Raw genomic sequence first — 23927 nt, 5'->3', positions numbered from 1 at the left:
TATAATTGATGATTTAACACATTTGCAACATCTTTTTGAAATGTTTTAGGGTTTTATTTGAGTTAAGGTTCTATTGGTCTCGTACTTTAAGAGTCTTAATAAAAATGAAAAAGAAAAATGCGCTAATTAAAAGCACTATAAAATGTTCAAAATATAATGTGACATTGTCTCTCATTGATGAACTTCATCAATTTAACTAATGAATGTTTATGTCACTTTTTTGTGATTAATAACATAGCAATTTGTAAGCCAATAGTAAACTTTGTAATATTCTTAACATCACTAATAAAAAAAATGTACAATCTTAAAAAAATATATATATAATTTTATAAAAATTTGGGCTTTTAACTATGAAAAGTAGAGCCTTTTTTTCTAAGAAAAATTTTGTTTTTTGGTGGGGCCTTAGGCCTAGGCCTAGCTTGCCTAGGCCTTGAGCCGGCCCTGATAATCAACAGCCATCAAAGGTTTTAATTTAGCCTCTCTCTCTCTTTTTGTTGAAAAAATCATCCTTTAGAATTGAATTTAAATATTGTTCTTTATAGTTTTGTTTTCCTAAAGCACACTGATAGTATTAAATTTAAAGTTAATATTTATCTCGGTATCTCCATCAGTTACGTACAAATTTTGGAACTTCATTCATATGATGCTCGATCAGTATCGTTGTTCATTGTTTGATCAAAATATTAATTACCAGACCAGTGTTGTTTTTTCCAAAATTAGGCTCTTCAATATTACCAGACCAGTTTTGTCCATCCATCATTGAAGTAACTTCTATGATTTCTCTCTTATTGGTTATGATTATTATTTGTTTCCTTTCCTTTTAGAAGTTGGTTGGTCATGGAAAAAAGAAGACAATCAATTAGGCATCATCCTTCGGAATTGGAGCTTCCGTACCATATCTTGTTGGATATACTATTAAGGCTTCCATTCAAGAGCATAGTGAAGCTCAAGTCCGTATGCAAACAATGGTTCACTCTAATCTCAGATACCCTGCACCTGCACCCAATGTTAATAGCCTATTGGCCAAATATTCACTTACACATGGTTGAGTTCAGGGACAGAACTAAGATTCGAAGTCAAGGGGGACAAATATAATTTTCTTGAGAGGGGCAAATATAATTTTTCATGAACTTATTTTCTAAAATCTGAAATATACACCTATTATTTAATATTTTAAAAAATTTGGGGGGGGGGGCCACAGCCCCCCTCTTCTTATGCATAGTTCCGTCCCTGGTTAAGGGCATCCGAATTTCAAGGACTTGTCATAGGCAGCAGGCCCACAAGAATAACCATTAAGTTTAAGACTGATGACTACTGCTTACAGATTGTTAGTTCATCATGTATGGGATTGCTCCTCTTCAGGAATTATCAAAATCGTCGGGAGCTTTTATATGTTTGCAATCCAATTTTGGGTGAGTACGCTATCATTCCACAATTTAGAGAAAACACCTTCTTTCCTTGTGTTTTTCTTGGGTTCAGTTCCAAGACTAAGGAATTCAAGTTGCTACGATTCTTTAAGCAGCGGGGGCATAGTCATAATATGTACATGGCTGAGGTACATACCCTTGGTACAGATTCATGGAGAAGCATTGGTGAGGCTTCAAACATTATTCATTATTCGGCATTGCATGGAACGTTTTTGAATGGAGCCCTTCATTGGTTTGTTGTTAATGATGATGAGACATCTCTATGTTGTTTTAACCTTGATAATGAGCAATTCCAACCGTTCCCAAGACCATCACAATTTGGTAAATGCAGCAAAATCTCCGATAAAATGAGACTGATGATGAGCATGGGTGTTGTGAAGGACCAACTGTTTTTATGTCATCCTTTTAATAATTCAGTGCTTGAAATGTGGGTGATGGGAGACTATGGTATCTCGGAATCTTTGACTAGACTGCACGTGATCAACTTACCCATTAACGTGACGCCTAAGGCAATAGCCTTTTTGGACAATGGAGAAATCCTGCTTACATTGCATCAGTCTGATCTCGTTTCCTACAATCCAAAGGAAGGAAGTTTTAGAAAGATCACCACTAATATGAAAGCAGAGTATCAAATTGTTGCTTACACTCCAAGCTTCATCTCCCTCAAAGATGCTGCGGTGATAGTAAAAAGGTTTTAGATTCACATTTCTTTGTATTATTTCAAAACTTCAGCTGTAAGTCATTTCCTGTCAATTTATTATATATATATATATATATATAAATTTCTTTTAACCTTTGCACTTTAGACTTGTATCTTTACTATAGTTGTAAATTTTTTATATGCATGCCGGTTATTATTATTATTATTATTATTTTGCTTCCCAGCTACGTCATCCTTCCTTCTTTACGATGCTATGGTGCACAAAGACGGTGCAATTCTACAATAGCAACAATGCTACTTCTTAAGTTTCGGGAAAACATATATATATATATATATATATATAGGCCTGGTTCTGCGCTCCAATGTTTGGAGCAATTAATTTCCTGCCCAATATCTGCACCCAGTTTTCCCATTTTTGAGGTTTCTACTATGGATACTTGGGATCCGTTTGGATACAGCTGAAATCTAAAAACTAAAAAACACTGTAGTAACATAATTTTTAAATATGTGAATAGTACAGTACACACTGTTCACGGAAAAGTCAAACATTTCGGCTAAAAAAAAATAGCTGAAACACAAAACGTGAGTTTGGGAAGCGCGTTTGCGCTTCCCAAACGCACACTTTTGCGCTTCCCAAATGCACACTTGGTTGAAAGTCTTATTGATCGAACTACATTTTTTGTGTTCTTGCTGTTACTGAAAAGCTCTTGTAGTGTACTTTCTAAAGGATCCGACTTCATGCTATATTTGGTGCACTATGTCATTAGTCTTGGAAGTTGGCTAATATCCAAATGGGATGAAACTCCAAAGTTTATTTTTCTTAATTTTGCGAGTAATATCGTACGTGTTAATGTGTGTAGTGTTGTGGGCTTTAGGCCTAACTAGATTACTTGTATAACACACATTTTTGTACTACACTCTTACTTGTACACCACTTATATGCCTCTTATATAAAAACACTCATGTATATTCTTTCACTAAGAAATACAATACTATTACATTCAGTATTCCTAACATGGTATCAAAACCACTACTCTAACCTTTTCTTAGCAGTCTTGTCTTTATTGGTGTCACTCTATTCTCAACATCGCTTCCGCCGTCACAACTGCTATCGCAGCCTTTCGCCATGGAACCTCTGACGCCTTTCAGCCGTCGTCCCTGGGTTCCGGATCTACAGCTGTCGCCGTTAAGGAGTCCTGCACCACACAGATCATTGCACTTATCATCTTCGCTGTGCATCTTACTCCAATAAGTATTTTTTAGGTACCACAATGATCGTCTCACCCCGATCTACTCAATCGTGGAAACCTCATCGTCATCAGAGCTTGCACTCGCCCTTACGCACCTCCAAAAGATTCTACGGACAAGATCACGAGCTCCACGCGCCGACACGCGCCGGCAGTCTTATTCATGCGCTGCCACGTGCTGTCAGTCCTTTTCACGCGCTGCCATGCTCTTACAACGTCAGCCCTAGGTGACGTCATCTGCTGACATGCAGGAACTTTGGCAGAGAGAAGGAGAGCACGAACAAAGTCAAGAATATGACGAAGTTTTCGTTCGACTCTACCATTTTGCTGAGAGGTACCTGGACAAGTTAGTTGATGAACAGTGCCATAAGAATGCAAAACAGCTTGGAAAGCATATTGAGTGTATTCAAGAGCATTATCAGATCGAAAAATTTTGATGCATCTGGAAAACTGAGTTTCAACCATTTTTGCAAAATTAGAATATACTTCCAGTAATTCAGAACGATGTTTCATATTAAAAATCCAGCTATAGCAAGAGTAATCATCAACAAAGACAACAAAATATCGAGACCCACCAATACTAGAGACAGAAGAAGGTCCCCAGACATCAGAAGGAATAAGGTCAAAGATATCAATGGATATTGATTCACTAATATTGAAAGGCAAAGCTGGTTGTTTTCCTAACTGACATGAAACACAATCAAAATTTTCTGTAGACACTGAACCTAACAAACCTCTAGAAGCCAATTGTTGTACCCGAGAGGAAGATGCATGACTAAAACAAGCATGCCAAAGTGCAAGGGAATGAATTGAAGAAATTGTAGCAGCTGCAGCAATAGAAACAGGAGCAACAAGTGGAAGACGAAGGTTGTCCACGAGAAACATACGCCTAACTCTAGGACCGGTCTCAAGCTTCTGTCCCATCCTTAGATCCTGCACAATACACCCAGAATAATCAAATATAATATAATAACCCAACTCAGTTAATTGTCCCATAGAAAATAAATTGTAAGAAAGGTTAGGAACATTAAAGACTCCAGGAACCAAGAGGTTGGAGGTCAAAACAGAACCTATATTATAGCCAGACATTGTGGAGCCATTTGCTATACGAATATTAAGAGGGTGTGGTGCAGGTTTGAGTTCAGAAAATAAGAATGAGTGAGGTGTCATGTGATTGCAACAAGCAGAATCCATAAGCCAAGAGGAAGGAGACATACCAGATAAAGCTGAGAGAGAAGAGGAATAAAATGCATTATCTAAAAACCATACTTGGGATTTGGTGACACTCCCCCCTAGGAAATCTGTGGTTGGTTGTAAGTGGATCTACAAGATTAAAACTCACTCTGATGGATCCATTGAGCGCTACAAATCTTGTCTTGTTGCAAAAGGTTTTACACAGGAGTATGGGATTGATTATGAAGAGACCTTTGCTCCATTTGCTCATATCTCATCTGTTTGTGCTCTCTTAACTATTGCTACTGCCAATAAATGGGACCTTTTTCAAATGGATGTCAAAAATGAATTCCTTGATGGGGATTTAAGTGAAGAAGTGTATATATAACCTCTTTCTGGTCTCTCTATTGACTCAAATAAGGTTTGTCACCTTCGACGTGCACTTTATAGCCTTAACCAAGCTCCACAAGCTTGGTTTGCCAAATTCAACCCTACCATCTCTCGCTTGAGTTACATGGTCAGCCATTATGATTCTGCCTTATTTCTTCGTCGTATTGACAAAGACACTATTTTACTTCTCCTGTATGTGGATGATATGATCATAACTAGTGATGACCTCAGTGGCATTTAAGAACTCAAGGATTTTCTCAGTCTGTAGTTTGAGATGAAAGATCTTAGACATCTCAGCTACTTCTTGGGTCTTGAAATCACTCATTCTACAGATGGACTTTATATTACTCAAGCTAAGTATGCCTCTGAACTTTTGTCTCGAGCTGGACTCACTGATAGCAAGACTATTGACACTCCAGTTGAGCTTAATGCGCATCTGACACCCTCAGGAGGGAAGCCATTGTCTAATCCCTCTCTTTACAGACGCTTGGTTGGCAGCCTAATTTATCTCACTGTTACTCGTCTAGGCATTTCCTATGCTATTCACCAGGTGAGCCAGTACCTGTCTACTCCACGGTCGACTCACTATGCTGCTGTTCTGTGCATTCTTCGATACCTAAAGGGCACTCTCTTCCATGATCTTTTCTACTCTGCTCAGTCTCCTCTTATTCTCTGTGCATTTTCTGATGCTGATTAGGCAGAAGATCCCACTGATCGCAGGTCCACCACTGGTTATTGCATTCTTCTTGGTTCTTCTCTGATTTCTTGGCGAAGTAAGAAACAAACTTATGTGGCCTGCTCCAATACTGAAGCAAAATATCGTGCCCTTGCTAATACCACATCTGAGCTCCTTTGGTTACGAAAGCTTCTCAAAGACATAGGTGTGTCTACATCCTCTGCTACTCCTCTTTATTGTGACAACCAGAGTGCCATTCATATTGCTCACAATGATATCTTCCATGAACAGACTAAACACATCAAGATCGATTGTCATTTTATCCGTTATCATCTTGTCCATGGTGCTCTTAAAGTGATCTCAGTCTCCTCTAAAGATCAACTTGCAGATATCTTCACCAAGTCACATCCTAAGGGACGCCTTTGTACTTTAGTTGACAACCTCAAGTTAGTCTCGCATCCACCTTGAGTTTAAGGGGGGCTGTTAACGTGTATAGTGTTGCAGGCTTTAGGCCTAACTAGATTACTTGTATAGAACACATTCTTGTACTACACTCTTACTTGTACTGCACTCATATGCCTCTTATATAAAAACACTCATTTATACTATTTCACTAAGAAATACAATACTATTGCATTCAGTATTTCTAACAGTATGATTCAGATGTAATATTGAGATAATGTTTTCTCAAGAATGTAGATAATCATCTCTACTTGAATAAAGTACCAACTCTTTGGATCCAATTTTCGTGGGTGATGGAAAATCCAAGCGCGAAAGAGGTCCTCGAATTTACAATTTATATAGGTTTCTGCATGATTTTTCTTATCTTCGAGAGTTTATTTTTCGCCCTTTCGGTCCTCCGTTTGGTTCAAACGGATGCGTTGAAATTAATGCCTATGATATCTGTTTTCTAAACTAAACTAAGTCATCCACTTTTTGGTTCTAATTTTAAATTTATTTGAGATAGAAAATGCTTAGAAAGTGGTGTCAAAATTAATTTGTTATTCAAAAGTTTCTTATTTTTTAATATTTTTTGTAAATTATTTTTCTTTAGAGTATAAATTTTGTAATACAAACGTGCCAAACGGAAATTTATCAATTTAAATTTCCATTCACTCCTCACTTGGCAAAACCGTTGGTCATTTGATTATATTGAAAATCATAATTTTTTTTTATTAGTAATAAGAATTATATTAATCGTGAAGAAAAAAAAAGAAAACCACAAATACAAGGTGTTCAAGATGGTGAACACAAAAAGCAGAAAACAAAGACAACAGAAATAAGAAAAGCAACTTAGGGGGCACTTTTAAGGGAAGTAAGAAACTCCAGAGTAGAGGAATAGTTTGAAGAACCCTAGCACCTAGCCCATTCAAAAAGAGTACTTTGGCTGAGATCTTGTAACTGATCAAGCGATTTCTCTATAGCCTCAAAAGAGCGCCAGTTTCTTTCCATCCAAACAACCCACATCAAACAGCCAAGAACCATATTACATATGTTCGAAGAAAATTTCCCCAACCAATTACTCCAACAAAACACTAAACTCTCCACTAAACCTAGCATGACCCATTGAATCCCAAAAACTTGTAACATTTGCACCCACAAAGAATAAGTTACAGGACAGTGAATGAGAAGATGGTCCATAAATTCCGTAGAACAGCAGCACATACAACCAGCACCTATTAGCCAAAGGGAGGCCCCGGAGCATCAAATTATCCAAGGTAAGAATCCGAACATGAGCTACAGTCCACAAGAAGAAAGCCACCCTTTTAGGAACCTTGACTTTCCAAATCCCCTTCCAAGGGAAGCTAGAGAGAGATGTACCCTTGATCTTATTATAAAAAGATCAAATATCGAACTTACCATTCCCATTAAGACACCAATGGGGACTATCACACCCAATGTCTCTTGGAATCTGAGACTGAATGAAATCTAGGAAAGATTTAACAGCTTCTAATTCCCTCTCATGAAAATTCCTATAAAAGCTCAAGTTCCAAAATCTATTACTCCCATCCTTCTAATGACCCAAAAAATCAGAAATGTGGACTTCCTTGTCATTTGAGCATGCATATAACTAAGGATAAAGCATTTTAAGTGAGGTATCCCCAACCCACCTATCATGCCAAAAAAGAATGCAGGAGCCATCACCCACCACAAGAGCCAAATGTTTGGAGAACCTCTCCCAATCGTTATTAATACCATACCAAAGACCACACCCGTGGGCCCTTCTACATTCTTTAGTATTCCACCCCCTTGACCCTCTCCATATTTGGTGGCAATAACCCTCCGCCAAAGATGAGTTCCTTCTTGGCCAAACCTCCATAACCATTTCCCTAAAATGGCTTGGTTGAAGTGAACTAACTTCCTAGCCCCTAAACTACCCATCTTTAGAGGTGAACACACCTTCTCCCAAGCCACCAAAGATGTTTATAACACTCCTCGGAAGACCCCCACAAAAAGTTCCTCTAAATACGCTTCAATCTGTTAACCATAGCTACGGGGATGGTAAATAAGGATAGGTAGTATGTAGGAAGACTAGAGAGGGTACTCTTCAAGGGTGTAAGTCTAACACCCTTAGACAAATATAGACGCTTCCAACTAGACAGCGTCTTCTCCATCTTCTCCAAAATAGGATTCTAAATGGATGCAGTCTTGTACGGGGTGCCCAAAGGCATTCCCAAATATTTCATAGGCAGGCTACCCACCCTACAATGAAGAATGTTAGCCAAAGCACCTATATTTCCAACCTCCCCTACTGGGACAATCTCACTCTTCCCCACATTTACCTTCAAACAAGTAAAAACTTAGAACCAAGACAAAGCCAGTCTAATGGACAACAACTGATCTCTATAAGCATCACAAAACAAAATAGTATTGTTTGCAAACAACAAATGTGATATGCGTACCCCGATAGAGTTAACTAGTCCCACATGAAAACCACGAAGCAGACCACTATCCTTAGTTTTCTTCAGAATTCGTGATAAAACTTCCATAATCAAAAGGAAAAGAAGAGGGGATAAAGGATCACCTTGTCTCAACCCATAAGAACTTCCAAAAATGCCCGCCAGGGATCCATTCACAAGAATTGAGAAGCAAATAGTAGAAATGCAAGCCTTAATCCACTCCCTCCACTTCAATCCAAAGCCCATCCTATTCAACAAATAAAGTAAGGCATCCCAATTAACATGATTGTAGGCTTTTGCCATATCCAACTTACAAACTACACCTAGGGAATGACACTTCAATCTACTGTCAAGGCACTCATTCGCAATTAACACTAAGTCCAAAATTTGTCTCCTACCAACAAAGGAATTTTGAGTCTCCGAGATCAGACTATCTAACACCACTCTCAACCTATTCACCAACACCTTAGACAACAACTTGTAAACACTGCCCGCCAAGCTAATAGGCCAGAAATCCTTAATATTGACAGTATTAGATTTCTTAGGAATTAAAGAGAGAAAAAAAGCATTTAGAGACCTTTAAACAGCTGAATACCTGTGAAAATGCTTGAATACAGCCATAACATCAGCCTTCACAACCCTCCAACATTTATGAAAAAATGCCATGGTGAACCCATCAAGACCAGGGGCTTTATCCCCCTTCATCTCTGCTAGAACTTGGGTGACTTCTTCTTTCGAGAAATCCCTCTCAAGGGACAACTTATCATCCTCCCCAATACAAGCAATATCCAACCCATCCACAGTTGGACGCCATGTGCCTGTCTCTGTGTAAAGTTCCTAATAAAATTGGACCACCTGAAAACATACAGTAGATTCACCCTCATATAATACACCATCAACCTCAATGCTGCTAATATGATTCACTCTTCTATGAGAATTTACTAATCTATGAAAGAAGCGTGTATTGTTATCTCACTCCTTCACATATAGAGCATGGGACTTTTGTCTCCAAAAAGTCTCTTCCAAGGAAGCTAAAACTTCAATCTCACCTTTAACCTAAGTTTGGTGAGCTTGTTCCTTATTCAAAAGGCCCAGAATATCTTCCTTGGCATCCAAGCCCAATAATTTAGACAACAAACTCTTCTTCTTAAAAGCCAAATCACCAAATTCCTCCTTATTCCACTTCTTTAGGTCTTCTTTAAGAGCCTTTAATTTATGAGCCAATACAAAGCTTGGAGAACCCGTAAAACAATAACTATTCCACCACTATTGAACCTTCTCTACAAAACCCTCAACCTTCAACCACATGTTCTCAAACCTAAAAGCACAGTGCCCCCTACCCACACCATCAGTTTCCACCAAAAGCGGACAATGATCATAAATAACACAAGGAAGCACCCTCTGGGACACGTTTCCAAAATGGTCCTCCCAATCTACAGAGACCAAAGTCTTGTCAATGCGGGACATAGACTTCATTTCGGAGTCCCTAAACCAAGTGAAAGAAGCCCTATCTAATGGTAGATCCACTAGGAAATTATTTTCTATGAAATCCGAAAAAGCAAACATAGCTGGGCTGAAAGAGTCACAACGAAGCCTCTCACAAGGATATCTAATAACGTTAAAATCACCAAATAAAAACTAAGACTTGTTCCATTGAGTACACACCTTTGAAAACTCCTCCCACGAAGCAACCCTATATAGGTTTGGGTTTGGACCATAAGCGCTAGTACAAACCCATTCAAAACCATCCAAAATACCCCTAAGGAGAACACTAACAGAGAATTGACCAACCGACACATCAATTTTTAGAACCACCCACTTATCCCAAAGCAACAAAACCCCCCCAGATGTTTGAACCGCATCCAGGATAGCCCAATCAGTGAAAGGACTACCCAATAAGCTACACAAGACAGCAGAATTTACCGAAGAAAGCTTATTTCCCTGGAGGCAGACTATATCACACCTTCATTCCTTAAGGAGATTCTTACAAACCTCCCTATTACGGGATTATTCAAACCCCTAACATTCCAAGAAAGGAATCTTAAAGTCATTTATAACAGCCAATAGCCCCAAAATAGTTCGATGAACCTCTATAACGAGAAGAGGACCCATCGTAATTTATTGTGGATACTAGACCCTGAAGTTCTCTAAGACCTTTTTTACCAAGTTTAATAGGTCTTCGAACACACCTCTCGTTTACAACCTCAAGACATTCTTGTTCCAATAGACAAAATAAAGCCACACACTGAACTCCATGTCATACAATAGGAAAACCCACCATTTTTGCAAAAACTTCTCATCATTATGGACACCCACTTAGACTGTTCACCCACTTCATCAACCCTGGTCAACACCTTATCCTTCACTGCCTTAGGATCCCACCAAGACAATGGTACACACTCCAAATGACCACTCTCTTGCTCCCCATTACCAGAAACATTAGATTCCGCTCCCATTTGCTCCTATGGAAGAAGTAGAAGCTCCGACCCCTCCATTTTGCAACCCATCTACAAGCCTAACACCCGAAAACATCATACCTGTTTAGGAAGCACCACCGTCGTTCACCTCGAGATGGGACTCCGTAAAAACTAGACATGGCAAAATGGGCGGGTCAAGTCAAGTTCGGGTCAATCGTGTTACGTGTCAAGCAGGTCACGGGTCAAAAACGGGTCATTTTAAACAAGTCAAAAACAGGTTCAGGTCAATCGAGTTGTGAGTCGGGTCGGGTCGGGTCGGCTTTACCCGTAATTTTCACATGAATTTATTTATTTATTTTTATAAAGAAAACAACATGTATTTGCCATTTGGAAAGTTATGCAACAAATTACTTGATGTAAAATGTATTATTTTGAATTCACAGCTTATATCAAGAATGAACTCAGTTAAACTTATTAATACTTATTCAATAATTTTAAAATTATACAAATCCTAACATTGCTATCTAAAACAAAATAACACAAAGATAAGTAAAACAAATACACAAGTTTTATTTCTACACAATATCAACATTCAAGAATGAACTCAGTTAAACTTATTAATACTTATTCAATAATTTTAAAATTATACAAATCCTAACATTACTATCTAAAACAAAATAACACAAAGATAAGTAAAACAAATACACAAGTTTTATTTCTACACAATATCAACATTCCAAAACATAAAACAAAATCACAAATGACTTATTGGATAACTCATTTGATAAAGAATAAAAACATATAAGAAATTTACAATCCTGAAAATTAATTTTATAATCTATTATCAATTGTGGTTAACACTCTATTTCAATTTGAGATATACATTAAAGTTTGATTGCTTACTTATTTATATATGGTATTTTTTATGAATATCATATCATTGTTAAGCAACACATATTCTAGGAGATATCATAATTTATTTTGGACATAAATTGTAAAAAATAGGTCTAAGCATTCATAATTTATGCTAATTTGATACTTTAGCTTCACTATTTTCACACTTGTGAATGTTTCTCACACATGTCTACAATTTTAAATCTATATTTTTAACACTACAGATTATCTTGGCATGTACTTTGCTATTTGATATCTAAAAATCTTTACTCACTATAGAATGCTCAACCACATGCACTTATCTTTCAATTAATTTGCATGCAATTATGTAAATATATCAATTTTTTCCTTAAAGCTCACAATAAACAATTAAACCAATATTGTCTTAATTTTATTCTCTCTTTTTTTACCCAAAAAAAAGTTTAAAAAAAATAGTTCGTGTTCGGGTCGGGTCGGGTCGGGTTGACTCGCAAAAAACATGAGTCAGGTCACAAGTTAACCCTTTTTGCTTCGAGTCAAAAAAATCGAGTTCGGGTAAAGTATTTTTCGGGTCAGGTTGGGTTGGGTTAGAAAATTCTAACCTGTTTTGCCATGTCTAGTAAAAACATCCTCCACTTCCTCCTCAGACCAAGGGTCCCCCTCCCTATCCAAGTTGGACAAGAGAGAAAAACAATTCAAGTCTTCCCATTGAGGACCCTGAGCTGGATTCAACCCTAAGCCCTCAAATTCCAAGTACCCAGGGTGTTGCAACTCCACCATTGAAAATCATAATCAAGCTTATTGGCTAAGTATTTACACATTTTTCACTATTTCCACGATTTCTTGCTAGTTTGAAATCCAATTTGGACCCACGAATTTTTGGTCAAATTGAGGTCAAACTATGGTTGACCTTTGTCAAACATACAAAAAGTATTTGGAAATATTGATTTTGATGTTTAATAATGAAATTTTGTAGTCGGGTGAAATTTTAAGTTAAGTTGACCATATTACTATACACCCTTGGTGCGATGGTTACTCCACAAGTATAAGTGCTTGTGGGGTGTGGAGGGTAAGGGCCGAGGTTCAAGTTTTCAGGTGGGAACTTCACACACATATATACTTAGACTAGGCTAGAGTAAAATTCTATCTTGTATTCAAAAAAAAAAAAAAGTTTAGTTGACCATCTGTCAACTCGGTCAAATATTGGACAACAAAGGGCATTGGGACAAATTAAATTATTTTTTATATTCCTATGATCCCAATGTAAAAACAAAGATTGTTAAAATTGTTGAAATTAAATTTGTATTTTTGTACATAATGCAGAATGGACATAATGCAATATTTTTGCAAATAAAATGAGGTTAGACATAATGCAGTATGGACAATGTATTATTGGGGCAATTGTGCACTAATTATTTATATTAGAGACAATGAATTTGGAATATTTATCATAACAAAGAAAAAAAATTATTCAATTATTTGTCATGTTTAGTAGCTTGGGCAATATTTAAACCATCATATAAGAAGAGGTGTACATGGGTCGAGTTAAGGGGTTTCTTTAATCTGACCCACAATGGTTGGATTAAAAATATCCAACCCATCATAATGGTCCAACCCAACCCAACCAACCAATACACTTGGATCAGGTTGGACAATTTTTTATTTTTTATTTAATTGAGCATTAGAATAGTATGAACACAAATAAGAGCAAATTTATAACTTAATAAACTTGATCATAGCACCAAACCAAAACAAAACTATTTTATTAGTGCTTCAAAGTTCAAACCAACACAAATAATTAAATCAAATAGTTTTATTTGTTGCCCCTGCCATCTAAAAATTCAAAGTAATAGCACCATCATACACAAATTATCAAATAAAATGACATTTCATTTAGTTAGTAACATATCAAATAGTTCTATCTCAACTCAGTTGAGAAACAAAATAAATATGATCTAGTTTTATTATTCTATATCCCAACTCAGTTGATAAATAAAAAAGTAAATAATAAAATTATATAATATATATTAAATATAGGTGAGTCGGGTTGGGTTAGGCGAATTTGTTAATTTGTTGACCTGCACCCAACCTGGCCCATAGTCAAAATCTTTTTTGACAATCTAGCCCGACCCACAAACCCATGAAAATTGACTCAACTCAACAAATTGGGTTGAATTGCATCAGTTTTGGTAGATTAGCGGATTGGCTGCACACCTCTAATCTTAAGGCAAAAATGATTTAATCAAGGGAGCATATAAAAAATAATTTTGTACTGAAATTCATTGAAATAATTAACTATTTGCTAATTCTTAAAAGCAATATGTTCATATTTTTTGTGGGAGGATGAGAATCTGACAACAGGAGCAAGTGAGAGAAGTCTAATGTAAGAAGAACAGACCTCAGAAAGCACTAATAGCAAGTTCTCGAGAAAAATATAAACAACACATCACAAGCACAAGGAGACTACAACACTCGAAGACCCCGAGGATGCTAACGTGTCCTTGAAGGGGCCAAGGATCAGTTCTGAAGACCATCGAGCACAAACCGAGAAAGAGAAGGAAGATTTGTCGTCAGATAAGAAAGGGGAGAATGTAGATAAAGCACCCATCACATCTGCATTCAATGCTCTAAACCCACTTAGCTGGCCACATTAATGAGAAAATGACCCTTCAACAGTGTCATCACAGCTCATAGCCTAGTGTAGAAACCTTCTAATGAAGCCTTGATGGGACAAGTATTAAGGGGAATGAACCTTAACCCTCCAAGTGGAAGGCCAAGATACAACCTGAGAGACTATATAAGGTAGAGAGGCCTCTATGAAAAGGAAAGGAAACATCTGAGAAAAGAGAGAGAAAGAGAGAGAATCATCATTGTAATCCTAGAACAAGTGTAATTTGTATCTCGGACCAAACTCGAGGAACATAATATAAGCAATCCGAGGTTATCTTTAACCAATTCTCGTGTCTCATACTTATACTTAACGTTAATCCTTTCATTTCTAGTTTAGTTCAGTCCACCTAAATAAGGGTATCAAAGATTGATTGGCATCCTACCTCTACAAATTAATTGTGTGAGGAAAAAAGCAAGTTTAACTTATTTTTGCCCGACACAATTTTAATTCTATTAAACAATTTATCTCTCCTTCTTTTTAATAATATGTAATATTAATTATATACCAACACTATAGTAGTTTGGGTTTGTGTTATGTAATAAAAAGAGTAGGCTAAAATGTAAAATTAACCTTTTAAATTTCTTCAGATTTCATTTTAGTCCTCTAGTTTTGCTTTCGTTCATTTCAGTCCTCTAACTTCTAAGTTTATTCAATTACAACTTTTCCATCAATTTTCGCTATATGTTGTGATTAATTTTTCAATTTTTTAAAATTTTTCTTCAATTTTTTTTAATTAAAAAAATTCAATTAATGATTGAAAAATAATTTCCAGATTTTTTTTTCAAAACATTTTAACAAAAGTTGACAAAAAGACCTTAATTGAATAAATCTGAAACTTAGAAGATTGAAATGAACAAAAGCAAAGTTAAAGATTGAAATGAAATCTGAAGAAACTTAGAGGGTTGGTTTTGTATTTAAGCCAAAAGAGTATTAATAGGATAAATGTATTTATTGTCATGAATTTATAATTTATAAGTGGTTCACTAATTATTCATGTCAAATAAATATTTATGATTATTTTCTAAGATTTTTATAAGAAATAATTGATTTTGAATTTCACATCCTTTCGCAAATGGGCTTGCTTTAGTAACAATTGAAATTAAGTCTAGCAAAACATAAAAGAAAATTTAACAACACGCAATCAGAACATAAAAATAATTATATATTTAAATTAATGGAAATAATTAAACATTTGTTAATTCACCCAAAGAAGAAGATTCATATTTTTTAGTTATATGAATTAATTTGTATGTGCTATTTTTCTGGTGATATGTAATGTAATTGAAGTTGATTCCCAACTATTATAACATATAATAAGTATTATACATAGGCAATAAGATAATATTTTACAAAATGTTTCAAAATATATCATAGATCACGCTAGACATAGGTTAGTAATTAATTAAATGTTGAAGGTATACTCTTGATCAAATATTGCATTACCATCGTTACTTCATCCTTGCAGCAGATAAAGCTTGAATAGTTTGAATAGTTTGAACCTTGATCTGAATTTTATTTGACCATCTAATTACTAGTTGGATGACGCTCTTATTGACGATTGAACTCTCCTAAATATTCATTATCTGCTCTGCATGGTATGGCTAGGTTAGATATGATATCATGTTCCTTATTTTAATGCATATCACATCAATGAGTTTTTCTTTGCATGCAATCAGTAGATGTTTTAGCATGGCTTTAGTTGACACAGTGATTGCAAACCTTGGACTCTTGGAGCAAAACACTTAAAAGCTAGGCTAATGGTGATGTTAGGATCCGTTTGGAAACGACTTATTTAGTTGAAATAGTATAATATAATCTATGAATAGTATTAAAAGTGTAATGAGACTTATAAATAGTAACAAAAATAAACTAAATAATAAAATGAGCTGTTCAATATAAGCTATCCTAAACACAACTTTAGTCTAGATAAGTAGTTTTTTTAATTAGCATGTAATGAAATGCCCATTTTTTAATTTACTAGGATGAATGATTTATTTGGATGATGACTAAGGAAGGGGATTGGTAATTCAGCAAAAAAAAAAGGAAGGTGATTGGTACGGTACTTACGGAAGTAGGATTAAGTGCAGGGTAAGCTTAATTGACGTCCCTTCTTTTTTGTTCACCGAAATTATATTAGTATATTAAAGGTAAGAAAAATTGTACAAAGTTCATAAACCTGACAGTTGTACAGACAGCCAAGCACTGTAGCATGCAGTCCTAAAGCAAAGATAGGAGCCCTTGTGGGGGAGAAAATTGGCTTTTGCTCTTTTCGTGCAAAAAATTCAGCATTTTGTCTATTTTTCAAACTAATAAGAGAAATACTCCTGTTCTAAAACTTGATTTTCTCAACTTCGAGTTTTAATATAAAACTTGATTTGTAGAAAATCGAGTATGAGGCGATCAAACTTAAAAAAAAAAAAAATTAAAAATTAAAAATTTTAAAAAAATAAATAAAAATTGCATAGAACTCAAGTTCATGGAGCTCAAGTTACATTTAAAATGCCACTATAGGGCTCCTTGGACGCAACTATAAGTATGGGGCGATCAAACTTAAAAAATAAAATTGCATAGAACTCGAGTTCATGGAGCTCGAATTCTATTTAAAACACTACTATATGGCTCATTGAATGCAGTTATAGATATAGGGCGATCAAACTTAAAAAAAAAAAAAAACTTGTATGGAACTCGAGTTCATGGAGCTCAAGTTCCATTTAAAATGCCACTATAGGACTCCTTAAACGCAACTATAGGTATAGGGCGATCAAACTAAAAATAAAAAATAAAATTGCATGGAACTCAAGTTCCATTTAAAACACTACTATAGGGCTCCTTGAACGCAGCTATAGGTATGGGGCGATCAAACTTAAAAAATAAAATAAAATAAAATAAAACTTGTATGGAACTTGAGTTCATGGAGCTCGAGTTCCATTTAAAACGCTACAGTAGGGCTCCTTGAATGCAACTATAGGTATGGGGCAATCAAACTAAAAAAAAAAACTTGTATGGAACTCTCATGGAGCTCGAGTTCTAGAAAAAAAAATATATATATATATATATATATTTTTTTTTAATTTTCAGTTTGTTATACCTCGATTGTCCAAAAATCGAGTTTAAATTGAAACTCGATTGTCCAAATCGAGTTTTAATTGAAACTCGATTTTTAGAAAATCGAATTTCAAAACAATGGCATTTTCCTAATTAGTTTGAGAAATTGAGCAAAATGTTGAATTTTTTTTTTTTTTTTTTAAAAGGGCAAAAGCTCATTTTCCCCCCTTGTGTTGTGTTGAACTTGAATCTCATATCTGCCTTATTTTTTCATGTAAGCTTAATTCTTCATACCCTATTTTGTGGTTATAGCTTGTTAAGTGTATAATTAATACTTTTGGATTATGGCATGTTTTCCGACTCTGCCAAGGCAGTCTAATTACTTTTGATTTTCCTCACTCAAATTACATTCACATAATAGTGATGAAAAATTAGGAGTCTTTGACTAAAGAGTTGGTCATAAAAATTTTAAACAAGTAAACGTGCGGTTTATGGACTATTACAAACCTATTATAATTTTAGATAGAAAATGTTAGAACAACAATTTTTTTTTTATAAATGGCTAACATGATAAGTAATTATTGGTAAGTAAAATTAAAAGTGATGTTAATACCGTGCCCAGATGAAAATTAATAAAAATTTATGACATCAACATTTTGTAAAAATATTATATAAAAATTTTTCTAGACGCTAGTGGGGAAGTCTTAATTTTATTTTATGAGGACCATTTTTAATCATTTTCGTTTTAAATTAGAAGGCTTTTAGTATTACGGTTGTAACCGTGGGTGGGGACTAGGGATCACGGTCTAAAGATTCCCATCTATTTTTAACTTATTTCCAAAGGCAGGTGAATGTATTTAATTTTATGTCCTCATTTTCACATTTATAGATCTGAGTTTCTTCCATTTACTTATAATAAATTCTTGTTAAGTGTATAATCAGTTTGGGATTATGGCACGTACAAGCTCTTATTGGAACAGAATTTGCAAAATGACTAAAGCAGCCTATCTAGTATCTACTGTGCTCTCTTGTCGGTCACTGAATAGTGCTTAATTAGTTTTAAGTGTTCAGAAATTTGTAATGAGTAAGATTCATCATGTTCCACACAAAAATAAAAAATGGAAGTACAACATCACAGTTCATAGATCAAGAACTTCAAATTCCAATTACATAAATTGGACAAACTTCAAATTCTTTTTTTTTTTTTTCAAAATTTAGATGCCTATATTCCAATAAAAGGTGATTAAAGAAATAGACATATTGGAAAGAGGGAAAAACTAAACTAAACTAAACACAAAGGAACAAAATCATCCATATATATAGACGGGTTTCGGTTAGCGTGGTCCGGAAGAAATTCAGCAAAGAATTGTTGACCCCATAGATCGATCCTCATCCTTCTCTTTCTTGCTTCAGCAGCTTTTGCATTGGTCAGCCCTCAAGATCAACAACTTGGGCAGGCTCTACAATTACACAATCGTCATCATTAAGAGCTTCATTGAGATCAAACCCCACGGCAGACTCCACAATTTCACAATCCTCATCAAGAGTGTCATTGAGATCAAACGCCTGGGACTGGAAAGACTTCACATGATCAAGAGGGACATTGAGATCAGGGATACCAAGTGGACCCATGCAAGAACTCATCAATTCTTGTTTTCTTTCTTTCAACTTGGAATTGAAAGACTTCAACTTCTCATTATGACTCTTCACATTGGCTATCTCCTTCTTAAACGACTCTATACGTTTACTGAACTGGTTGATAATCTCAAACAACTCATCTCTTTTCCTTTTCAAATTCTTTGGCTTCTTGTGGGCTACCGCTACATTAATGGGCAAGCAAGAAACTGGGGTTTCACTTTCCGTTCGTGAAGTCTTGTCAATGCCAGGCTCGGAAAGGGATGCATTCCTTGGTTTGGTGCAACCCCAAGTGGCTTTGAATGTGTAGCGGCTAAACTTAGATTGCAAGATTAGCGAAGGAAGTTGAAGCAGGATTTCACTGACCTCAAGCTCTTTGTTGGTGAAGGAAGGGGAAGGAGGGGCTTTGTCTTCCATTGTTTAATTTCTCTGCTCTCCGTAACAATGTAATTTGGAAACCAAAGACAACATATATGTATATGACCAATAAGTTTTTTGTGGGTTTGGTTAATATATAGACCCAATTCATTCTTATTCTCCTTCAAGAACTCGGAGAAAGGACATTTAAATTTTGAACCTTAGTGCTAGTCGGTTTATTATTATTACACAGCGTTAGAAATTTGCAGGTAGGAAAGGCTTTTCCGATTTCTATTTGGAAAAACAAGACCTCTTTCTTTTTCTTTGAATGCTTGGAGTTTGTTATATGGCCATAGGGCGTCTACTTCTCCAAATTATTTTTAGGTTATTATATGTAATTATTATTTCAAGCCTTTGCAGGCCCTATATATATATATATATATATTAAGACTCGCTCTAGCCGATTTTACATATAATTGATTTTGAGACTCAATGCAACCAAAAAATTCTTCCTCCATTTTGAAATGCAAACTTACTAATTAAAATTTTTGTGTTTAGGTTTTATAAAACATTTCTTTTACAACTAATAATATCTAATTCACTTAATCAAGGCCCTTGGATATTTATTTATTAAATAATTTAGGGGTTTTAATTAGGTTGAATTTTTGTTAGTCTAAGATTTTGGTGGCTAGGAAAAACAGACTCACTTGTATATATATATATATATATATATATATATTCCTTTAAAAAATCAATTATTATCCAACAACAGTTGAAGCAGCTATGTTTAATTCGACTACAATTATTTTCCAGAAAATATTTTCTGCATTTGTGGGTATTTAGGGCAACTGAAAATGTTGGTAACCGATTGTTTTTTAGTTGACCGAAAATAATTGCACTTATAGTGGAAACTATTTTCTATTGCACCCAAAACTCATCAACCAAACTCTCTCTCTCTCTCTCCCCCCCCCCCCCCCCCCCAAAAAATTAACATTCCTAGTCTCCAGTTGCCAACCATTGGTCGCTGGCCACTGCCATCAACTGCCGATCGCCATCGAGTTGCAATTCTCACAATGGAGACTTTGTTACAGAAATTGAGAGTTAAATTCCAAAATTACAATACAATGGCTAGGTTCTCTTTGTTTGTTTATAGCTTTGATAACTGTTATCTTTGCATGATTTAGGCTTTCAACGTGTATGTTATTACTTGTATTATTTTTTTGTAAGTAGCCCATAAACCCCATTAGTAGTAGTATTGGATCATAGTCTCCTTCAGACAAGTGTACCCTCAGTGAAGCTACCAACCCCATGAACATGTACCCTCAACCCTCTAAAATAAGTATATGAAGGGGCTAGCAATATTGTTTTACCAAATAGCACCACTCGCATGTGTTTGGGAGTAGATTATGTACTAAGTAGCGGGGAACCTCGGGCCCTTCAACCTTCGTTTACTCCTTCCAGATGGTCCACCTGATAATTCAAAATATTGCATTTATGCTTGTGCCTGGCTCATTGGTTGCTCTTATGTGAACTTTGGTTGCTTAAGGCCTAAGTCCAATGCTTGGTCCATGTTTGAAGAAAGATTTAAGAGTCTAAAGTGACATGAGGCAAAGTCCAAGTCCAATGCTTGGGCCCATTTAACTAAAGGTTTGTTTGAATAGAACTTATTTTGCTGAAACTGAAAACTGAAAACAATATAATAAAATAATTTTTAAATATATGAATAGCGCCGTAGAACTCATTTTTAATAATAAAAAAGTTACTAAAAAGTGAAGTTTGTAGGATCTGTAAATAGTGCACGGGTGCACTGTTCACTACTGAAAAGTCAAAACATGCAACTAGGGAAAAAAAAAAAAAAAAAAAAAAAAAAAAAGGAAAGAAACGCAAACGTGGATCCAAACGGATACTAAAGAGACAAAAATGGTTTAAAATGATGTAATGTAAATTTTGAGGCTGTGCATTTGCAAAAAATATTTAATGAGATGGTCTTGTGAGACCTGCAACGTGTGTAATTCCATGATATACCATCTCATGCATTAAACCACTTACATGCACTTGTGTAAAAGATTGTTGTTCTCTTTATAACAATCATTTTAAAGTAAATTTTGCAACCAATTGTAATTAGCATATTCAAGAAATTTTGGCTAAGAAATAGTCAGTGAAAAATTAGCCAAGACATGTCAAGAATTAGTTGAAAGGTAGACCACACAATGTTGCATCCATAAATAGAAAAGTCTAGGCATTTGGAAAAGGTCTTTAAGTGAATTTTGCAACTCAATTAATATCTTTGTCATTCCCTCTTTCTTTGCCAATTGCATCCAACAACTTCAAATCTGTTCTTATCTCTTCATTAGTTACCCCTAACTCCGAACTCTTCTCAGATCTCTAAATTCGATTTGGTGTTTTTTTTTTTAATGAACAAACCCAAGTTAATCATCCCCCCTCTGTAGGGGGTTTGTTCCTAGACTAATGGTCATCCTATAAGAAGCATTAGAAAAATAGAAATTAACTAAGAATGTTAGCTCAATTGATGAAATTATCTGCCAACTTACGGCCAACTTCAAATTTTAGCTTTATTATATTGTTGTCGTCCTAAATTTTAATTTGTCCACAAGTTGTATATTCGTCCTAATATGGCAATGTCAGAACTCCCCCCATTAATAATTATGGATATTTTCTCCAGACTTCCCATCACGACCATCCTTCAATGTAAGTGTGTTTGTAAGACCTGGTTCAATATAATCTCCGAACCGTATTTCACTAAGTTGCACCATGCAAGAGCACCTGTCAGCCTTATTTTACGGGCCTCTGGTAACTTTTTTAGCAGATGGTATGTGCTTGCACTTGAAGGCTGGGACAAACATGATTCTTTTGTTCCACTAAAGCAGCTGCCACGAGAGATTAGCCATCTGGGTGAAGCACTGCAATTTGAAACCTGGTGCAATGGCTTGCTATGCATCAGCGCATATTGTCCCAAAAATTCAGTTACTAATTACGTGCTAAATGTAATTACAGGAGAGTACATGAGCCTTCCAAAACCAGAACCCAAAAGTGACGGTTTCAAAAGAACAATACGTGGGTTTGGTTTCAGCCAAGCCACTATGCGATACAAGGTGATTCAAGAAATTTATGAAGAGAGGAGGCCTTTGGCAACGCACCAACATCATCATACATCTCATTCTCAGCTTGAGGTATACACACTTGGTACAGAGAATTGGAGAAATATTGGAGATCTCCCATCTCCATTTGCTAAACCAGATTATCAAAAAAATTCTTGTGCATTGCTGAATGGTGCTCTGCACTGGTTGGTTCAGCCTTATAACAACTCCACATTTATATGTCATTTTGACATTGAGAATGAGCAACTTAAACCATTCCCGGGACCCCCAGTTCAAGAGTTTTCACAAGTCGAGAAAATGAATTTGGGAGTATCAGGAGGTTTCCTCTACTTAAGTGAGAACCTGCTGACTTCTTGTTCTGTTGAAATTTGGGTTATGAAGGATTATGGCATCAAGAAATCTTGGACTAAAGAGTTTGTTATCCCTGATACGCAATGGTATTTTGCACCCGTACAGATTTTGAACTATGGTCTAAAAACAAAAATGGAAGCAATCGAGGGTTCTAAATTAGTATATGTTTTGCATGATTTCAGTCTTTATGCCTACAATGCTAGAGGATATAATGAGCACCAACTTGGGGTTCGTGGTATTTCAACGTCCTACAGTATGTATCCTTTCGTACCCAGCCTTGTTTCGCTCAAGGAAGCTGTGATTGGGGAAAGCTCACAGGTACTTTCTGCCTAATTGGAATAATATATAATCTAATTACTTTTTTTTTTTCCTATTATTAATTGTTCAAGCTCTTTAATTACTTAATCACCACATGATTAAAAGAAAAACACATTCTTAGTTAATTAGGCTGTATGTATACTGTATATGGTAAGTGACAACAGCCCGTGTTCATCAAATTGACATATATATAGTTTCTTTTCTACCAGGAGCTCATCAAGACCATCCAATCTCTTGCAGACAAAAATCAGTCGAGTGGATTATATTCCTCCATAATTTCAATGACAAATAAAATAGAATCAGCGTTCATCAGGCTGGCTAGTCTAGGTGCTAAGCCTGGAGTAAAACTGAAGCCTAATCCTTGATTCAAAGCAAGTTACGTACGTAAGTCATTTAAAACAAAGATTTTTCATTGGTGCTGATCGAGTGGTCCATCCTTGTTTTCATGTGATCAACTTTGTACAGAATCAAACTCATGCTCCGATCCATTACTACAGCCACCCAGCACAATATGTGATATATGGCAACATCAAGACGAGACAAGAGATCAAGGGCAACACCGTACCATTAATGAAGAGACTACGTAAGTACCTTGTGTTAGAGGAAGTGCAGAATTGATGAAGACGAAGAGTGTGGAGCTTTGTTTGAACACTGAGAAAAGAGAAGA

At 35.7% G+C, this 23927-nt stretch overlaps 2 protein-coding genes and 1 long non-coding RNA gene across 3 annotated transcripts; all 3 read left to right on the top strand.

Moving 5' to 3' along the window:
- Positions 1 to 1546: 1546 nt before the first annotated feature.
- On the top strand, positions 1547 to 2125 carry LOC112001066 (F-box protein At3g07870). The gene has a single exon (XM_024033229.2). The coding sequence runs from the start codon at positions 1547 to 1549 to the stop codon at positions 2123 to 2125; it is 579 nt and encodes a 192-aa protein (XP_023888997.2).
- Positions 2126 to 22105: 19980 nt separating this feature from the next.
- LOC136066799 (F-box protein At3g07870-like) lies at positions 22106 to 22925 on the top strand. The gene is made up of 2 exons (XM_065771682.1): positions 22106 to 22861; positions 22908 to 22925. Exons 1-2 carry the CDS (start codon positions 22106 to 22108, stop codon positions 22923 to 22925), a joined length of 774 nt encoding a protein of 257 aa, XP_065627754.1.
- A 13-nt stretch (positions 22926 to 22938) lies between these two features.
- LOC136066796 (uncharacterized) lies at positions 22939 to 23546 on the top strand. Its single transcript, XR_010628280.1, has 3 exons — positions 22939 to 23028; positions 23125 to 23260; positions 23470 to 23546. It is a non-coding gene; the product is annotated as an uncharacterized LOC136066796 (long non-coding RNA).
- The last annotated feature ends 381 nt before the right edge of the window (positions 23547 to 23927 follow it).

The sequence above is a fragment of the Quercus suber genome, unplaced genomic scaffold, assembly GCF_002906115.3.
Source record: "Quercus suber isolate HL8 unplaced genomic scaffold, Cork oak 2.0 scaffold_47, whole genome shotgun sequence".
NCBI lineage: Eukaryota > Viridiplantae > Streptophyta > Magnoliopsida > Fagales > Fagaceae > Quercus > Quercus suber.
This window is presented reverse-complemented; position numbering and strand designations above follow the sequence as displayed.

Bases quoted from the DNA above. Each gene is read 5' to 3' on its own strand.
- LOC112001066 (XM_024033229.2), top strand. From the start codon at position 1,547: ATGGCTGAGGTACATACCCTTGGTACAGATTCATGGAGAAGCATTGGT.
- LOC136066799 (XM_065771682.1), top strand. From the start codon at position 22,106: ATGGCAATGTCAGAACTCCCCCCATTAATAATTATGGATATTTTCTCC.